The sequence below is a fragment of the Aquila chrysaetos genome, chromosome 3, assembly GCF_900496995.4.
Source record: "Aquila chrysaetos chrysaetos chromosome 3, bAquChr1.4, whole genome shotgun sequence".
Classification (NCBI taxonomy): Eukaryota; Metazoa; Chordata; class Aves; order Accipitriformes; family Accipitridae; genus Aquila; species Aquila chrysaetos.
Genome location: NC_044006.1, coordinates 51,184,931 through 51,201,965, shown reverse-complemented (window position 1 = coordinate 51,201,965; position 17,035 = coordinate 51,184,931). Strand labels below are relative to the sequence as shown.

General features: G+C 37.5%; 1 protein-coding gene across 7 annotated transcripts in view; it reads right to left on the bottom strand.

Annotated features, from left to right (window-relative positions):
- The window catches only part of SLC25A13 (solute carrier family 25 member 13), a 105,827-nt gene that overhangs the window by 28,366 nt on the left and 60,426 nt on the right, over positions 1-17,035 (bottom strand). For all 7 annotated transcript variants that reach the window (XM_030008925.2, XM_030008923.2, XM_030008921.2 and 4 more), the window contains 7 exons: positions 16,604-16,742; positions 15,675-15,768; positions 15,419-15,503; positions 13,180-13,264; positions 12,568-12,726; positions 5,593-5,645; positions 3,514-3,594 (listed from right to left, as the gene is read on the bottom strand). In XM_030008925.2, the coding sequence (XP_029864785.1) occupies positions 3,514-3,594; positions 5,593-5,645; positions 12,568-12,726; positions 13,180-13,264; positions 15,419-15,503; positions 15,675-15,768; positions 16,604-16,742 (696 nt within the window). The remainder of the gene's footprint in view (positions 1-3,513; positions 3,595-5,592; positions 5,646-12,567; positions 12,727-13,179; positions 13,265-15,418; positions 15,504-15,674; positions 15,769-16,603; positions 16,743-17,035) is intronic.

Here is a 17,035-nt window from a genome sequence, read left to right as displayed (position 1 = left end):
ACTAAACGAAATAACTGTCTCACCTAAAAGCTTAGTGTTAAAGAAACACCTCAAAACCACCAAAATAATATTTATGCCACTTTTACAAACAAAATTTTCAATTGGTTAATATAACAAAAAAAATAAGAATAACAACAGTGCTGTATCAAAAAAATCAGGTTACTTTTAACAGAAGCTTTTAAGTGAATTAAGTTTAAAAGAAGCAAGCAGCTAAACTCGGTATGATTAGTGATTATTTTTTATTTAAAATATAAAATAAATTGAAAGACCATGGAAAAAAGCTTACAGAAACTTCAAGATTATTGCCACTGTAAAAAGATTTCAAGTTGTACTTACAGCTTACCCAAGATCATCCCTTTATTAAAGAATCCCTGAAGGTAAGTTACAGCATTAGCAGAAATCAAACCTAGTATATTTGTGCACTTTTTCCTTCAAGGAGGTTACGTCAGTGGTTTAGAGTGCTCAGCAGATCCTAGCTCTACGGTATCATTACAATATGTCTTGGAACCAAAGCTTTTTACTAGTCTAATAATGATGATAAAGGCTATATAGGATTCATATGAGAAATGAGTGTCCTAAATGAACAGCAGAGACCAGAGTTCATGGAGGGTGTCAGGCATTGTGCAAATCTGGAAGTTACATATATTTTTATGGGTAACAAATACCATAGTCAGTAGGAAAATTTCTTACAAACAAAGGAGATGGAAATTTTGAGTTAGTAATTTACATAACAACCCTCCTTAAGATTCTGTATAAAAATATAGAGGTTATACTTTTAATTATGTTCTTGGGGGTCTCAACAAAAAAAAAATCTCAACCAACCTATCACTTTCATCTTCACATAATAAAAAGCTATGAAACAGGCTGTTAACTGAACTAAGTGCCACGAGGTCATGAAGTAAAAGATCTTGCTATTTTCTTCTTTTCTTCTTTTTTTTTTCCCAGGAGAGAAAACAGTTTACAAAACAGAAAAAGACTTGTTCAATGAAACAATCAGCTTTAGTTACAAGTGCAAAAGTCAGCCATGTGTACTAATTCTCAGTAATTATCATGCAAAGTGAACTCCTTGGGGACTTAAAAGTCAACGCCTGGCAATGGTTGGGCAAACAGCGGAGTGGAGCTACTCAGGTGATACTGACCCCTTCAAAGCCCTTTGTGTTACTGAACAACCCAAACCATCCAAGTATCTGCTCGGTCCTCCAGTTCTAAGGTATTAATGCTATACTGTACTCACAGGGCTGGTATTTAAAACATTAAAATGTAGTATGCATCCCAGCACGCCGCCCTTCCATAAGCAACGAATACACTCCAAGGAAACAGAACCACTGAAGAAGGAAAATTTAACATCTGTGTTTGTAACACAATCACAGCTGAGAATTAGATACTCAGAGCAGAAAGGTGATAGGGCAGGTGTCTTTTATGAAATTCATCTTAGTTGGCTGCCCCTTTTTAGACTCTTAACACATCATGCGCTGCTGTCTTCTTGCCTCCCACATAAGCGATTACTACATTGTGAAATGAGGTAAAAATCCAAGACTGAAAATTTTCAAAAGCATTCAAGAGTGTCCTTCCTGTTTCCACAGTGAAATCGCAGGTTTCACGTTGGCTTAAACAGGGACAGAAAGTTAGGCCAATACAACACTGAAATCTATAGGAAAAAGCCTGTCTTTGGCATCTCGTATTTTATGCATGTGTTTACACCATGAGAGAAAAATTCACCCCAAAAAACTAGGCACCACTTGTAACGATAGTCTCTGTTGCTAGTCTGAATTGGATTTAAAATTACAAAAAAAAAAACCCCAAAGACCACCTGCAGAAAAGACAAGTTGCAACCCATCTACCTGGCACCAGACTATGCCCTTAAGTGGAGCACTCCAGTTAAAAGAAAACTCAAGGCATTCTGCCACCACAAGTCTACTGCTACAACTTTATGCAGCATCTCATTGTTAATATATATTTCAAATACCAAATAGGACAAGCCAACATTTACAGCACGTTTAAAATATGTCTCAAACCACCTATCTCTTAAAGCAGATCCTTAGTTTACGATGAACTACTGGCAAAAAGCTTGCTGCAGCATTCTCATGAATGACAGCTCTCTGTAAAGAGTGCTTTTTGTACTGCATTAAAAAATTCACAGCAGTCTGTAAAAATAAAAACCCTAGATCAAATGACATTTTAAATGAAAATTTTGCTGAATTCTCTATGGCTGCTATGTTCATAAGACGTTTTATTAGTGTAAGGGGCAAATACTTTTTACTCTGCAAGCACTTTATTGCATTTTTCCTTCATTTACAGCATGCTTTTTATTTAGAGCTTTAGGGACCCACATTCTTCTCTCCCTCCCCTTCTTTTTTTCTCCCCCGAATGCTCCTAAAGTTACAGAACAAGGGGATCCTACCTGGCAGTCTACAACAGGTCAGTGATCAAACAGAAGGAGCAGTCAGACACCAGCCAAATCCTGCCCCATCTCCTGAGAATTATAGAAAGCCAGGGCTTCTCAGTCTGCAATGCAACCTAGCCATTGCACCCTAAGGCTCAGATAATCATAGTACACTCTCTGCAAGCACATACAGCACAAATCTCCGCACCTACTGAGGTTAAGACACAGGCATTTGTTTTTAAGTTGCTGCTCACTGTAGTTTTTGACACAGGTAGAAGCTGCTTGAAAATGTGACCTCATCTGTCTTATGACAGCAGAAACAAAGATAGATTGAAAATATACCAACATTGCTCTGCCCCAGTGATCAAAGCCGGTTTAAATAAACAGTGTTCTTTATCTGTAAAGTGTGCTGGTCTTTGAACAACTATTCATTTTACCTAAAGTATTTACATTTGCTTGAACAAAATCAATACGCCAGATAAAGTAAGCCATGATATGAACAGACAGAACTAGATCAAACCGTGAAGTATTATCATTTACCCAGTAATATGCCAGTTGTTCATTAAGATACTACTTTGTGCAAGCAAAACACTCTTAAAAACTTAGTGGGTTTTAAATACAGCCTACATTCAGGAATGCATTATGTACTCAGTTAACATTACACAGCCTACGTCTGCTATGAACTCAAAGAAGCATGAGTAGTCTTTGCCATTTCAAAAAGCCAGTATCACTGTAAAAAGTGAAAATTAGTGGGTGCAATAACACGTCGGAAAGAAGTGACGTGGCGGAGTGGGTGCCACAAAGTAGTAACTCATTATTAAGTTCTGGAAAGGTTAGCATGAATCCTCTTTAGGCTATAAGCTACAGCCAACATGAATAAAGACAGATTCTTTATTAAGGAAACAAACTCTAAGCTGTGAGAATTATACAGCGCAGTTAAAAGACACGATGCACAGAAACATTTACCCTTTCATCAAGAACGGCTGGCCTATCTAGGAAAGAATTGAGATGCTCTAGTAGAGTCTGCTCTTGAACTGGATCTGTGGTTAAACAGAAGTCTTAGTCCACATAGTTAATCTTACACACCGCACTTTCATGAATCTCATATGAAGGAAATTAAAGATACTTACACAGCCACCAGCAAGAATTTCTGCAGCCAGTGGGACAGAGCCATCTTTAGTCATAAACTTATCTCTCACAAAATCATTAACCTTAAAAAACAAACATTTATGAAAGCTGATAAATTAAAAGGTTGGAGAAAACATCAGCTGCAAATTCTGTGCAACTGAAAACGCAAATATATCCATGAAGCTACCAAACTAACAGATATCAAACAAATCTTAGATTTTATATGAAATATTGTAAAGCTGTGTTCTTCTTTCTAACAAAGATTTGCAGCACAATTCAAATATTTATTACTGAAAAAAGATAACAATCACTAACTAAATAATAAAAACATTCTCTGGAAATTAATGATAAAATCACTTAAGATTTTAGAAATGCTCACTACATTTAAAAATTTAAAATAATTTCAAATTAATATCAGAATGTTCAATAATAAGTTTTAACACAATAGTAACGCAATTAATAGCATTAAGTACTTTCTTTTTAAAAAATGCATACTACAAGCTTTGGTGAATACTAGCTTACCATTGAATAACCAATACTTTACGATTGGGTTATAATAAGAAATTCTTCAGTGCCTTAAAATCATTCAAGAAATAACAAAACTACAGAAGCAAAACATTTAGGAAAAAAATTTCATGCAAACAAATTCCTTTCTTACCAACACTACACTGCATGCTCATATTATCTCCTGTTGCACTGGAATTAAACATATAGGAACCACAAAAACAAAAGCCCTCCAAATCCAATAAATAATTACCCATTTTTTGCTAAGAAGTGAAACCAAAGGCCTGTGCTACTTACAAACAAGCAGATGAGCTGAACAAGTTGAATAAGCTTGTTACATTTTGGAGCGAGTCCAAAAACAAGTTTTCAGTAAGATTCTTAAAATGTACATATATATATCTGCAGGTGACTTGTATGCCATTTGTAATGTTCACAAGTCAGATATAAACAGTTGCTTTGTGCTTTTTGTAATTAAGTTCGTATCAAGCAAAAATCATAAAATGATAGAATTGTTTAGGTTGGAAAAGACCTTTAAGACCATCCAGTCCAACCACTAACCTAGCACTGCCAAGCCCACCACTAAACCATGTCCCCAAGCACCACATCTACAAGACTTTTAAATACCTCCAAGGGTGGTGACTCAACCACTTCCCTGGGCAGCCTGTTCCAATGCTTGACAACCCTTTCGGTGAAGAAATTTTTCCTAATATCCAAGCTAAACCTCCCCTGGCGCAACTTGAGGCCATTTCCTCTTGTCCTATCACTTGTTACTTGGGAGAAGAGACCGACCCCCACCTCACTACAACCTCCTTTCAGGTAGTTGTAGAGGGAGATAAGGTCTCCCCTCAGCCTCCTTTTCTCTGGGCTAAACAGCCCCAGTTCCCTCAGCCGCTCCTCATAAGACTCGTGCTCCAGGCCCTACACCAGCTTTGTTGCTCTCCTCTCTGCTCCAGCACCTCAATGTCTTAATTGTAGTGAGGGGCCCAAAACTGGACACAGTACTCGAGGTGCGGCCTCACCAGTGCCGAGTACAGGGGAACGCTCACCTCCCTGCTCCTGCTGGCCACACTGCTTCTGATACAGGCCAGGATGCCGTTGGCCTTCTTGGCCACCTGGGCACTCTGCTGGCTCATATTCAGCCGGCTGTCGACCAACACCCCCAGGTCCTTTTCCACTGGGCAGCTTTCCAGCCACTCTTCCCCCAGCCTGTAGCGCTGCATGGGGTTGCTGTGACCCAAGTGCAGGACCCGGCACTTGGCCTTCTTGAACCTCATACGATTGGCCTCGGCCCATCGATCCAGCCTGACCAGATCCCTCTGTAAAGACTTCCTACCCTCGAGCAGATCAACCCTTCCTCCCAACTTGGTGTCATCTGCAAACTCACTGAGGGTGCCCTTGATCCCCTCGTCCAGATCATTGATAAAGATACTAAACGGAACTGGCCCCAATACTGATCCCCAGGGAACACTCTGCATTGCTGCTGACACATTAAGGATAAAAATCCTTAATGCACTAATTGTAATTAGATGGACTTTACAATGTGGAGAAATGTGAAAACAATCCATTTGCAAACTTACAGTAAGTTTTATGGCCTTCTCTGGTGCTACTCCTAATAGCTGTGGTAACAGACCTGTAACATGGAAATAGAGAATTCATTGCATCAAGTAACTTGGTATTAACTAAACAAATCAGCCAATATATATAGAGATCACCATCTAGAAATGGGCAATTTTTACAGCAATTTTGTGTTCTTATATTTAATGAGAATACTTAAACATTTCATTTTGAGAACAAACTTTGTGCTACCACTTCAAGTGCTATGACTGTCTATACCTACTGGTTTCTTTAGCTTTTTTAAATGTGATATTAGCTCAATTTAACACTAATCCAGATTTGCCAACTACGTTTCAGTACTCTGTCCTAAACTAACATTTTCTGCATCTTCACACAAAAATTAAGACTTTCTAATTAATTTTGTGAGATACACGACACATCCACTTCAAAGATCATGAGAGCAGTACCTTTTTCTGGTAAAACCAATGGCATTAGATAGCAGGACCCGAGAGGATAGGAATCAAAATAATGCAAAATATTCAAACATGCTTGATTACATTCTTGAGCTCTTTGCGCAGCCAATTCACCAGTTCTTAAAACAAAGGAAGTTATGCTGCTTTCTTCCCAGGTATGGAATATCCTAATTTATTTTGCTAGATGTGATGCACTAGAGAACTGGAATTGGGAATCTCTGACTGCTGGCTTCACTTGCCTGAAGTGAACGGTCGATATTTTGTAAACTTTTGGACTATACAACCTAAAAATACGCCAAGCTTACCAACTAAGCCTGAGGCTAGAATGGTGTTGCCAGCATTCATCAACATAACAAAATTAGGACACCATTCAGAAATGTGAGAAAAATCACCCTGGCTACAGTTTCTGGTGCAGACCCCCTTTGTTTCACTAGCTCAGGCAGCAACTTTGGATACTTTCTACAAAGCCTGACATTTTCACCTCTCCATGGTTTTATTTTTTGGGGAAAAAGACAACAATTAAGTTCCACATCTAAGAGCTAACTTGCCAAAAAGCATTTTCCCAAGTCGCTAAACATCAGAATAACAAAGAGAAAGATGTATGTGCACTGGATTAGTGTATTCTTCCCTCCTGCTACCATCCATCAGCTTTACTGGTTACTACTGATGCTCTTAATAAGGAAATGACATTGGAGAATAGCACCATTTGTGTTGTGGTAGCAGGAGGGCCAGCCATATTTATATACTAATGCCTTTAAAATTTTACACCTGTATTAGCATTTTTGTTTTTCAAGTGTCAAAAAAAGTAATTGCATATATAGTTGATGTACATACACACCTAACATTTACCCAAAACAATTATGTTGAATTATGATCATATGGCTGAATATTCAAACAAAGAATACGATAACGCTAAGTTCATATGCAGTTGCTCAAAAGAAGAGATTCTGCAGAGTAAGTTAAATTTCAAAATTTGAATTTCTTGAACGGTTTTAGTTGCACAGGTGACTTGAATCCAGACTTTAATGAAAAACCATTAAGATAGTCAGAACTGTGTAATTAAATACTACATTTTCTACAGCACTATGAATAAAACACAAGGATATACAATGAATAGGATTCTTTTCAGTTTTAGCCTTATACAGACAAAATTATCTTTGTAACTGCTATGATATTCACATCTTGCTATAGGATGTGTGTGGCTTTGTATAGACATTATGGCTAATGAACTTTCTATCTTCGGAGATTAAAAAACATTCCATTTACTTTACAAGCACAGTACCTGATTCTAAATCTAATCCAGTAGAATTAGAGCAGGTCTGTAAGCAGATATGTAATTCCAAAAGAACCTGGAGATCATTAATTTTAAAATCACATATACATATATTACTACACCTAAGCTAAATATAACATGACTTTGAAGTTATATTGTATCAAATGAACTACAGAAAAAGACATTCTAAAATATGAAGGTATAAAATTATAAAAATAGTCCAGTTGGGAGATGTGTATGAACCTCCAGTTTTAGAAGCAACATGAGCAGGACAAATCAAATTGATTTTCACTAGACTGATCTGAAGATGGCCTTTTTACCATTTTTCAGCTCCTAAGACTTTGCATTTGTAAAGGCACTTGTAAAAATGGAGAAAAACATATTTATCTTGGCACAAGTGGTTTTTTTTTCCCATCTGGTCCATTCCTTTTGCACTCAAATCTAAATGGGACTGTTACAACTCAAAACTTTCCATAAAACTTCAATGTAAAAGAGAAAGATTAAAAAGAACAGGTAGAAGTTACAAAAAAAAAAAAATCCCACCAACAAAAAAACCCCCAAAACCTAATGGAACAGCCAAAAACCCAGGGCATTATTTTCTTTTTGTCTCTCTACTTCACACACAATTTTAGAGTATAAAAGTGCTTTTTAAGTTTAATTACAGATAATGCCATGTATGTTTACTGCAAGATAGCATACAGTATTCTAAAAAAGGCAGCATTAATTTTAATACTATATTTTATAGCCTTGCCAGATACCACCTCGGCCTTAGGAAGGTAGAGGGACTCTTCGTTTGCTCTCATACCTATGTAATAAAGCTATCTGTAAGTAGTACCTATGCATTCTATATGTTATGACCATCAAAACTAAATTCTCTTTTCTTTATTGTTTTGATGAGAGCCCTGAAACACTGTTGAACGATTTCTGAACATAATAAAGATGTTAAGTTTTGGAAGAAAGCAAGCACATCAAGGGACACATATGAAGATATCATTTTTCTGTTGGGGTTATCCTGACATGCTGGGAATTTTTCAGTGTTACTATGCATTAGCAGATCAGCAATATGACACATACACAGATGTAGGACAGTCTTAGAAATGTCTGACAGCATCTTAAAAATGTATGCCTCTTATAACATCAGAGAATAACTTTTTGCACATAGGCAGCCTACTAGTATAGTATGTAGCAAACGTTACTCAACACGTTTTTATATATCCAAGGCTTTTTAGTAGCAATTACCATGTACCACTTCATATTTGACACACTGTCATAGTAGGACTCTATGGGCAGGTGAAGGTATATGCGAGAGAAAGCACCAAGAGCTACAGTCAGTTTGCAACATCATAGAAGTTACTTTCTGAAAGCAGTCTAAATACATTGTGAATATACATGCAATAGCTCATCCAGCCCAGCTATAGTGATGGCATCCAGTAAAAGAAAAAAAAAGAAAAAAAAAAAGAAAAAAAAAAAAATCTTACTTGGCCAAAGTATTTTTTCAGACATCTGAAAGTGAAACTTCAGTTTCACACTGTGTAATGGACATGACTTTCCCTTCATAGTAGAAAAACCCACTGGCTGAAGGAGTTGTTGCTCCGTCTAGGTAAAATATTTGAAACCATTTGGACATCTGACAGAAAGGCAGTACAGAATACTGCCAATTTTTTCTATTACAGGATTCACACAAGAAATTGGACAATTAATCACCAGTTGCCATTCAAGCACAGCTCCCTCAGACTGGAAATGGGGCGTTTCTTGAAGATTTTGTGCTTCGACAGAACTTTGGGTAGGAGTAGGCTTGTACTTCCATTCTAAAAAAATTGTACTTCATTGCATACTTCTGGAGGAAAGCTTCTGCCACGGTCTTGTTGTATCATTAGCATGGGAGTCCATCAGTAATAATGAAGTTGGATGATGAATGAATGATTAAAATCTAAGATTAGAGGGCATCTGGAGTCACTGCAGTGCTAGAAGCACCATCAGAAGAAATAAAACTAACAAGTTCCTTAACAGTTAATGATCACTGATTACAGAGTCTTCTGCAGCATTTCCTGTCTTTTTCATCCTCTAGGAGAAGTAGCATTAACAGCATGGCTACTGAACATTTTCATGAGCTACATATTATCTCTGGTACTTAAATTTCCCATAAAATTTCTATCAAGTATAGGTGAAATAACCTCTACTAAACGCACTGCTTAAGACTGTGAAACATTCTGTGACTCATCAGGTGGACTTCTGATTAAAATAATATTAAGAAATATAGGTGACCTTATCTGCTGGAAGAGATGTTGACAAACTGCAGCTTCCAAAATTTTCTTATATTTGCAAATATATAAATACCTGTGAGTTTCTAAATATGTATTTCAGGGATAAATGTAGTCACAACAGTAAATTATAGGTATATGAGATGAGTATTCTTTCCAGCCATGCTGAGAAAGCGACAGATGAAAAATGTATCTCAGATGTACAGTCTTAAAAAGCCCGAATCTAACAACACAGCATTCAAATAATGCATATTATTAAGATTCTACAGAGGTTTGTATCATGTTTGGAGGGTTTTTTTAAATCAAAGTATCTTCTCAGTGAAAATACTGATTATCCTTAGAATCAAATTGACATTAAACAAAATTTAGTGCTCTCTTTATATCCACAAGATGGTGTAATTTATCCTTATCTGAGATGGTGGTTTAGAATACGGTGGTTTTGCCCTTTTCGAGTTTGGAATAAAATAATGATACAAAAAAGAAAAATCAGTTCACTTTACTGGATGGAAATATGTGCCTTGTATTAAAAATACCATCTGAAATGGCTGAGTTCAGAGTAGGGTTTATAATTCCTGTTTGCTTTCTTGCAGTGCATCATGACAAAGAGACCACTGCTCCAAATGCTTCTATTATAATTTTTTTAAAAGGTTTTGCATCACTATTCAGCTAAGCAGGAGAACTCTACCAATGACTACTCCCTCCTCCTCTGGGGAAAACCCCCCGCATTTACTGAACTCTGAATGCACCACAGTGTAAGAAAGAATTCCACTTACTGATGAACAGCGAAAAGTAATGTACTCTGTAGTTTGTCTTACCCAGTGTAGTATTTAAGACCAGAACGAGATGATTCTTGTTTTAAGTTTACTGCATTAAATTGGGTCAATATACTAAACTATAAAATTTCAAATTTTCTTGTCCTCTCAAGCTTACCCGGAAACCTTCATTCTGCACTCAGTTGCTCAACTTTCTCCATCATCATCTCCTTAGACAGCAAGCAACAGTCCAAATTTACAGAACTGCACAGAGGAAACTCCACATTTTCAAGGAGTTTTCTCTATTTGACTCTTTAAAAAAAGAAGTTAAATCAGGGTGCCCTTTAAGTAGAGGATCCGTAGAAATGCAGGTCTCAATTTGCCTCTGAAATGATGGTGTTCTTTGCCATCACACGATTTCTACTATATAATCCAGAATCCTGATTATTGCCCTGTGTTTAGAAGTTCAGCTCCACCAAACTGTCTGAGATTTCACTATTCAGTACTCCTTGGAAGACTGAAAAGTAGTGAAGGGGATGGAGAACAGAAGGACAAGCTATACTGATGAAGGTTCCTAAAGTTCCCCAATTTGGCAATGAAAAAATCACTCCAAAACCATGACAAGCAAATGGAGTTAATATGCATTTATGACATTACTGTGGGTTTTTTTCCCCAGGTGAAAAAATCACTGTGCTTCAGAGTTTCATTAAGACAGAAGCAGATAATAGTGGAATTCTGCATATTTATTCTTTCAGGATCCTGGAAGGAGCAGACATACATTTGCAGGGAATACATTTTGTTCTTTAGGCAATAACGGGGACTTCTTACGATTCTGATTACTATAAATACTTACGAAATAGAAACCATGTCAATACTCTTTATTAAATTATTAGGCCTACTCAAAAAACTGCCTCAAACAGTCAATAATAACAGTCTCATCCCATCTCCAATTGTGCTCAAATAATTACAAAGCCTGTATATTGCAGAGGAGCTACTTAGCCAACATCCAGCAACTCAGGTCATATGTTAAAGAGTGCACATTATCACACCACTTAGTTTTAATGTTGTTTCACACATGGTCTTATAAACTGTTACTTTTTTTTCAGGTGCATATGGCTTTCCCAGATCATAACAGTATTTGACTGAAATCTTCCATTCTTCATTCCTGACTCAACTGCTTTTAGCGATTAGTTTCTGTCATTACAATATTCTTATTTTCAAAAGTTAAAAAAAGTTTCTAAGCAAGTCAGCTAAAGATGAAATAAGTAATGCAAGTTTCAAATCCTCCCCAATGACTACGGCAGAGGGGGACAACAGATCTCACTAATTGGGATACCAGAAATATAATTTGCTTTATCTCTGTGACAGAGAAGAACTGCAGTCTCATGCAGTAGTTCATGATTCTTTGACTACTTCTGTGTTACCTGAACTTACACCATTGATGCCAGAACTGGGACAAGGACAAAATAAAAAAGCGCCACCATCTAACTGCAGGCACTTACCTAGAATACCCAAAGTGAGGATGATTTACATCCTGAACAGAGCAAATGAGCTTTTGGAGCTTTCTCCATTGACTACAAAGGGAGCTTGGAACAGCTAACTTCATAACTTGTGTGTATTGATTACGTATATAAAGCTAAGTGGCTTGAAACCCAGCTAACCTCTCTGGCTGACTCAACAATCACAAACGAAGGAGAAGCATACATAAAACCTGATAAAGATGACTATTCCCAATGATTAGTGAAGCACACGCAACTGGTTCAGAGAGACCTTTTTGTCACAAAAGAAACCACAAAAAGAGATCTGGTTAATAACAAGGTACCACATTCTCTCTATGTTTTTATGTTTTTAAATAGAAAGAAAACAGATAAGAAAGAACACAAACAAAAACCCAAAACCAGATGATCTAACTTCTTATCAAACAGGACAAAACATTCTTGGTATTAAGGACTGCTAAGGAAATAAAAACTTGACTAACAGTATACTTTTGCTGTAGGAAATTGCTACTGTTGCCCTATTGCAGGTGAGGAAGGAAAGGACAGAGAGGTCCTAGAATGTTCTCATTACAGTAAGGTTTTAATTATTAAGAAGTTTGCAAACACTTCATCTTTAACAGAGTAGAAGCAAAGGCACAAACCAGGCAAAATTGAAGTCTCAACAAAAAAGGCTTAAAAATCCAGAGGCCCACTGAACTTTTATTAGTATCTTATCTTTAGTATATACCACCTTTTAAACTTACCTCTATAAAGCCCAAAGAAACCTTCATAACGTAGCACTTTCTTGAAGCAATCAAAGCTGTTTTTATACATAAGTTCTCCCACAAAAGAGCCTGTAGAGCGCTGGTTTTGCATTCGAGTTTTTACCAAATCAATTGGGTAGACTGCAGTGGCTCCAACAGCTGCAAATAAAAATCAAGCTATAAGAAAACATGATTTTGCATTTGCAGTCTTTGACTGCCACGGTCATCTTCCACATTTACATCTCAAGTATCACTTGCATCTTTTTTCCTCCACTATATATTCTGGATACATTAAACTACCTCCCAGTTTTAACCAAAAGCACTTCCTGGCCCTACGTCACTATTAATCTGATTCTTCTGAAACTGGTTTGGTCACAAATGAAATAGCAACACCATCTGCAAACTCCAATGGCTCGTAAATTCCAAAACTCTTGTAGACCAGATGACCCCTTCCCCTCCAATCTTATAGTCATCCCATCCCTTAGACACGGCTCCAAGGGAAAGACTGAGAAGCCTTCCACACTTACATGAAAGGCAGAAAGGGAAGAAGGGCAGGAGAAGAAAAAACCCAAACAGTGAAGATGAATATTCTTTTGCTCAGCCATGACTAACCTCCAGCAACCGAACCAAGGGCAAATCTGTATGCCGATTCTGCAATCTGGATGAGAATAGGTCGAGACACATCACCTGAAGCTTTCTGTCGAGACAGGATTTAAAAGGAAAGACAAGAAAAATAATCAGAACGTCGTATTTCACGAGAGAAGATCTCATGATCAGACAGAGATAAATATACAGATACCTGGAAAAAATCCCACAATAAACTGGAGATTTTGTTTTCAATTATTATTTCTTTTCCACTGATTTCTAAGTGCCGTATAATGTAGCCTCTTCAGATTGGAATAGCAAGACTGATACTACAACAAAATCATACAACTCCAAAATCAATGGTCTAAATGTGCATATGAGGGCACACATATTGCATCGCAAGTCATTAATTTTATACAGCTAAAAGCAACTCCAGTTTGGAATTTTATTCTACTGTTGCCAAAACCAGGTATACCTGTTACTTCTCAGGCCATCAACTATGCAAGCATTGTTCATACATATTAGCCAAAGGAAAATAAGGTTTCATAAAGCAAAACTTCATTTTGCTCACAGTCTATGAGTGCTAGATTCAACCCAATGAAAAATAAACTGCAGAAGTGCTCCAGATTTAAAATCTCTATCTAATGAAAGAAAAGAATTAGGAAAACAGAAGTTCTGCAGGGCCGTTAAGCCCTCCCTACTTACTATCACTTTTTATAATACTTTTTTTTTAGGATACTACAAGTAAAAGGACAAAATAAAAATACGGATATATTTTTTCCTGAAAACGTGTTCAAGTTTTAGCTAATGTTCCAGTGTGCGTGGAGTTGGCCAGAAAATAAATTGAAGGTATCAATGTAGCTGAAAATCTTTTCAGTCTTAGCATCAAGCAGCTGACATTAAAGAGGAATTGGATGGAAAAATGAAAAGGTAGGACACATATGCAGAAGAAATTGTAAGATTTAAGCAGGTTCATATATCCTAGCCTCTTAAAACAGCATAAATCATACTAGCAAAGACAGTGGCCCCAAAGCAAAAATTGAAGAAGCTGCTACTTTCAGCACCTCATTTTTGGCTACATTTTACTGCCACCTATTGTAACTTACGTTACTTGATATTCAGTCCAATGCAAATGCTTTTAACTCCTTTAGAAGTCTTCTAGGAATAGACGGTGAGCTTTTGGGAGCCAACTCATTTGAATTCATCCCAGCATAGTCAACATTTAGTCACTGCTCAAACAAACATAAAACCGCCACCCTAGATACTGTCTTGGAGTGGTGGTGGGGGTGTTCACATGTAGGGGAGGGAGGAGAAGGAGAAAGAGAAGCAAGAGATGCATGTGTACACACACACACACAGGCCTGGCTTATGGCCTGGTAGTCCTAAAAATGTAGCCTGCATCAACTCATTGTGGTCAAACTGGCGTCTCCGCACAGACCCAGAGCAGGAAAAAAAAAACCCAACAAAAAACCCCTTAGTCTCACAAGACACAAAGTTAAGACTGCCTCAAAATAGAGACAAACAGAAACAGAGGGTTAGTTTTAAATCTATCTGTACAGAAACTCATGTCAATGAAAATATAAGATATGCTAAAATAATACGAAAACTAAAAGGTCATCAGGTTTGACATTTGAACAACATTCCTTTTTTTTTTTTTTTGCCTCAGACAACAGAAGTTCATTTGCTGTTATACCATCGAAAGCCTTTAGTTTTTGGAAATGCAGAGAATATTAATGCTTTTACTGAAACTGTAATGGTAGACTAAACATAATCTCTCCTATTTTGATATTCAGCAGAGCTTAAGGCAAAGTAGAGAACACTCTGAAGCAAGGAACTTGCATGTGTGTTCAGAACAAGGGCTGCCATTTAATAGGCTAGATGCTGAATTTGCTATCCATATTCGAAGCAGGAAGTCTTCTTTCCTCATTAAAAAGAACAGAGAGCAACAGAATCACAAAACATAAACACCTTAATTAGGTATACACCTAATATTTACTGAATGGCGGGTGACACTCATATACATTTTATCTTTCCAAAGTAAATTGCATTTAACCTGTCCAAATGCAGCCCAAGAGAAAGGGGCACAGAGAAGAGATGGAGAGTACATGACATATGTTAAAAATAAATTCTAACAAGAAGGTATTCCTCACAGATATTACAGAACACGAGAGAAAAGCAACGTAGCCAACAACACAGAAGGAGGTTGGCTATCTATTTACCTGGCACTGGAAACAGACAATAGCATCATACTGGCTTCTGTTCTTACCTGCCTCTGAGCCTCAGCCAGGTTGTAAGGCAACGTCCCTTCCTCCAGAGGAGCAATTCTTTCAATATCAGCTAACGTCATGCGCCTGAGGAAATTAATTCAGCTTAGCATTTGCTTAGAGATGGGTTTTCAGATCACAAGAAGTTACCTGCATGTGGCCACTACTACACAATCCTGTTCCCCAACACCACCTCCCACTCCTTCCAAGGAGAGAGGAGGAAAGGAAAGAGAGGAGGACAGATAATTCTCCACTTACCCCCGTGGCTCATATAGATCTGCTAACTGAAACAAGATGTCAACTTCCATGGGTGTAACCTGACCAAATTTCTGAGCTGCCAGAACAAACTCCTCTGCAGCAGAATAAAAATACAGAAAAGAAAAACTAATCAAACTAGAACAAATAATCCAGAGCACCCCAGAGTTGCTTTACATTTTAGTATTAAGTAGAAGATGCTGGTGGGGGAGGGAGAATGGGAACTAAAGTGACCCACCACAAAAGTGTTTCTGCCACTACGTAAATGTATGTTTTAAATGGTCTATCCTTCATGCAAGTAAGTACAACTCTCTGGTCTTAAAGCTTAGCACTATCAGCAGGATTTAGGATATCTGACATACGGTATCAATCAGTTGCCAGTCAGAGGGAAAAAAAAAAAAAAAATAAAAAGCAAACAGAAAAAAACCTCAGGAGTCAAGAGATGTGGAACTTTTCACGCATAGTCCCAGTAGGCCACATTAATGAAACTTTGGCATTGCACAGGGAATTCTCTATAAAAGTGGTTAGATATAGCAGATAACATCTTGTTCCAAGCTTGTAGATCAGCTTACTGTGTCGCCAATACAAGTTTATGGAATTCTTCAACTACCCTTGAAGGTCACTTTAATAGGCTGCCAATTTGGCAGGAGTCCTAGGAAGTTTTTTAAACTTTTAAATATCTTTACATACTTTCCTCACCCTGCCCCCACCACCAGTTTACTAGGACCTTTTTCTGATTGAAACAAAATGAAAAACCTGGAGGGTGGACTCCAACAGGAGTGTACAAAACTGAGTGGCGTACCAAGGAATGCTAACGAGGCAGGCTTTCTCCCCCTCCCACTGATTTAAAAGCATACAGATGAGGTCTCTCCCTCCACCCGCCCCAACCAAACACCCAAGGAAACTTCCAGACTGCAAACATTTCTACCAACCCTTAGTGACTTCCACATCTTTTCTATTTCCAGCCAGAGTACTGTAGATCTTTCTAATGAGCTCCATGTTGTTAAGGAGAGAATTAAATCCATTAAAATAGGAAAAGCTGACCTGATGGGAAGTGGTACCTCCAGCAGCCTAGAGTAGAGACAGTAAAAGAAGAAAAGAGACACTGTTACAAGACCAAGAAAAATCTTGAAATGAAGGTTTTCAAACAATGTTATTTTACAAGAGCGACAGTAGCACAGGCTTGCTTTTTAAAAAACCCTGCAAAATAAAGAAAACTATGAAAGATTCTTATGTTACTGAAACTAATCATGACCAGAATGTAAAACTCTCCCCACCCTACAAACCTAAACAAATACATATGCAGGATTATAGCAACATAACCAGTAGTAATTTACAAAGTTCAAGTTTCAGTACTGCTTCAG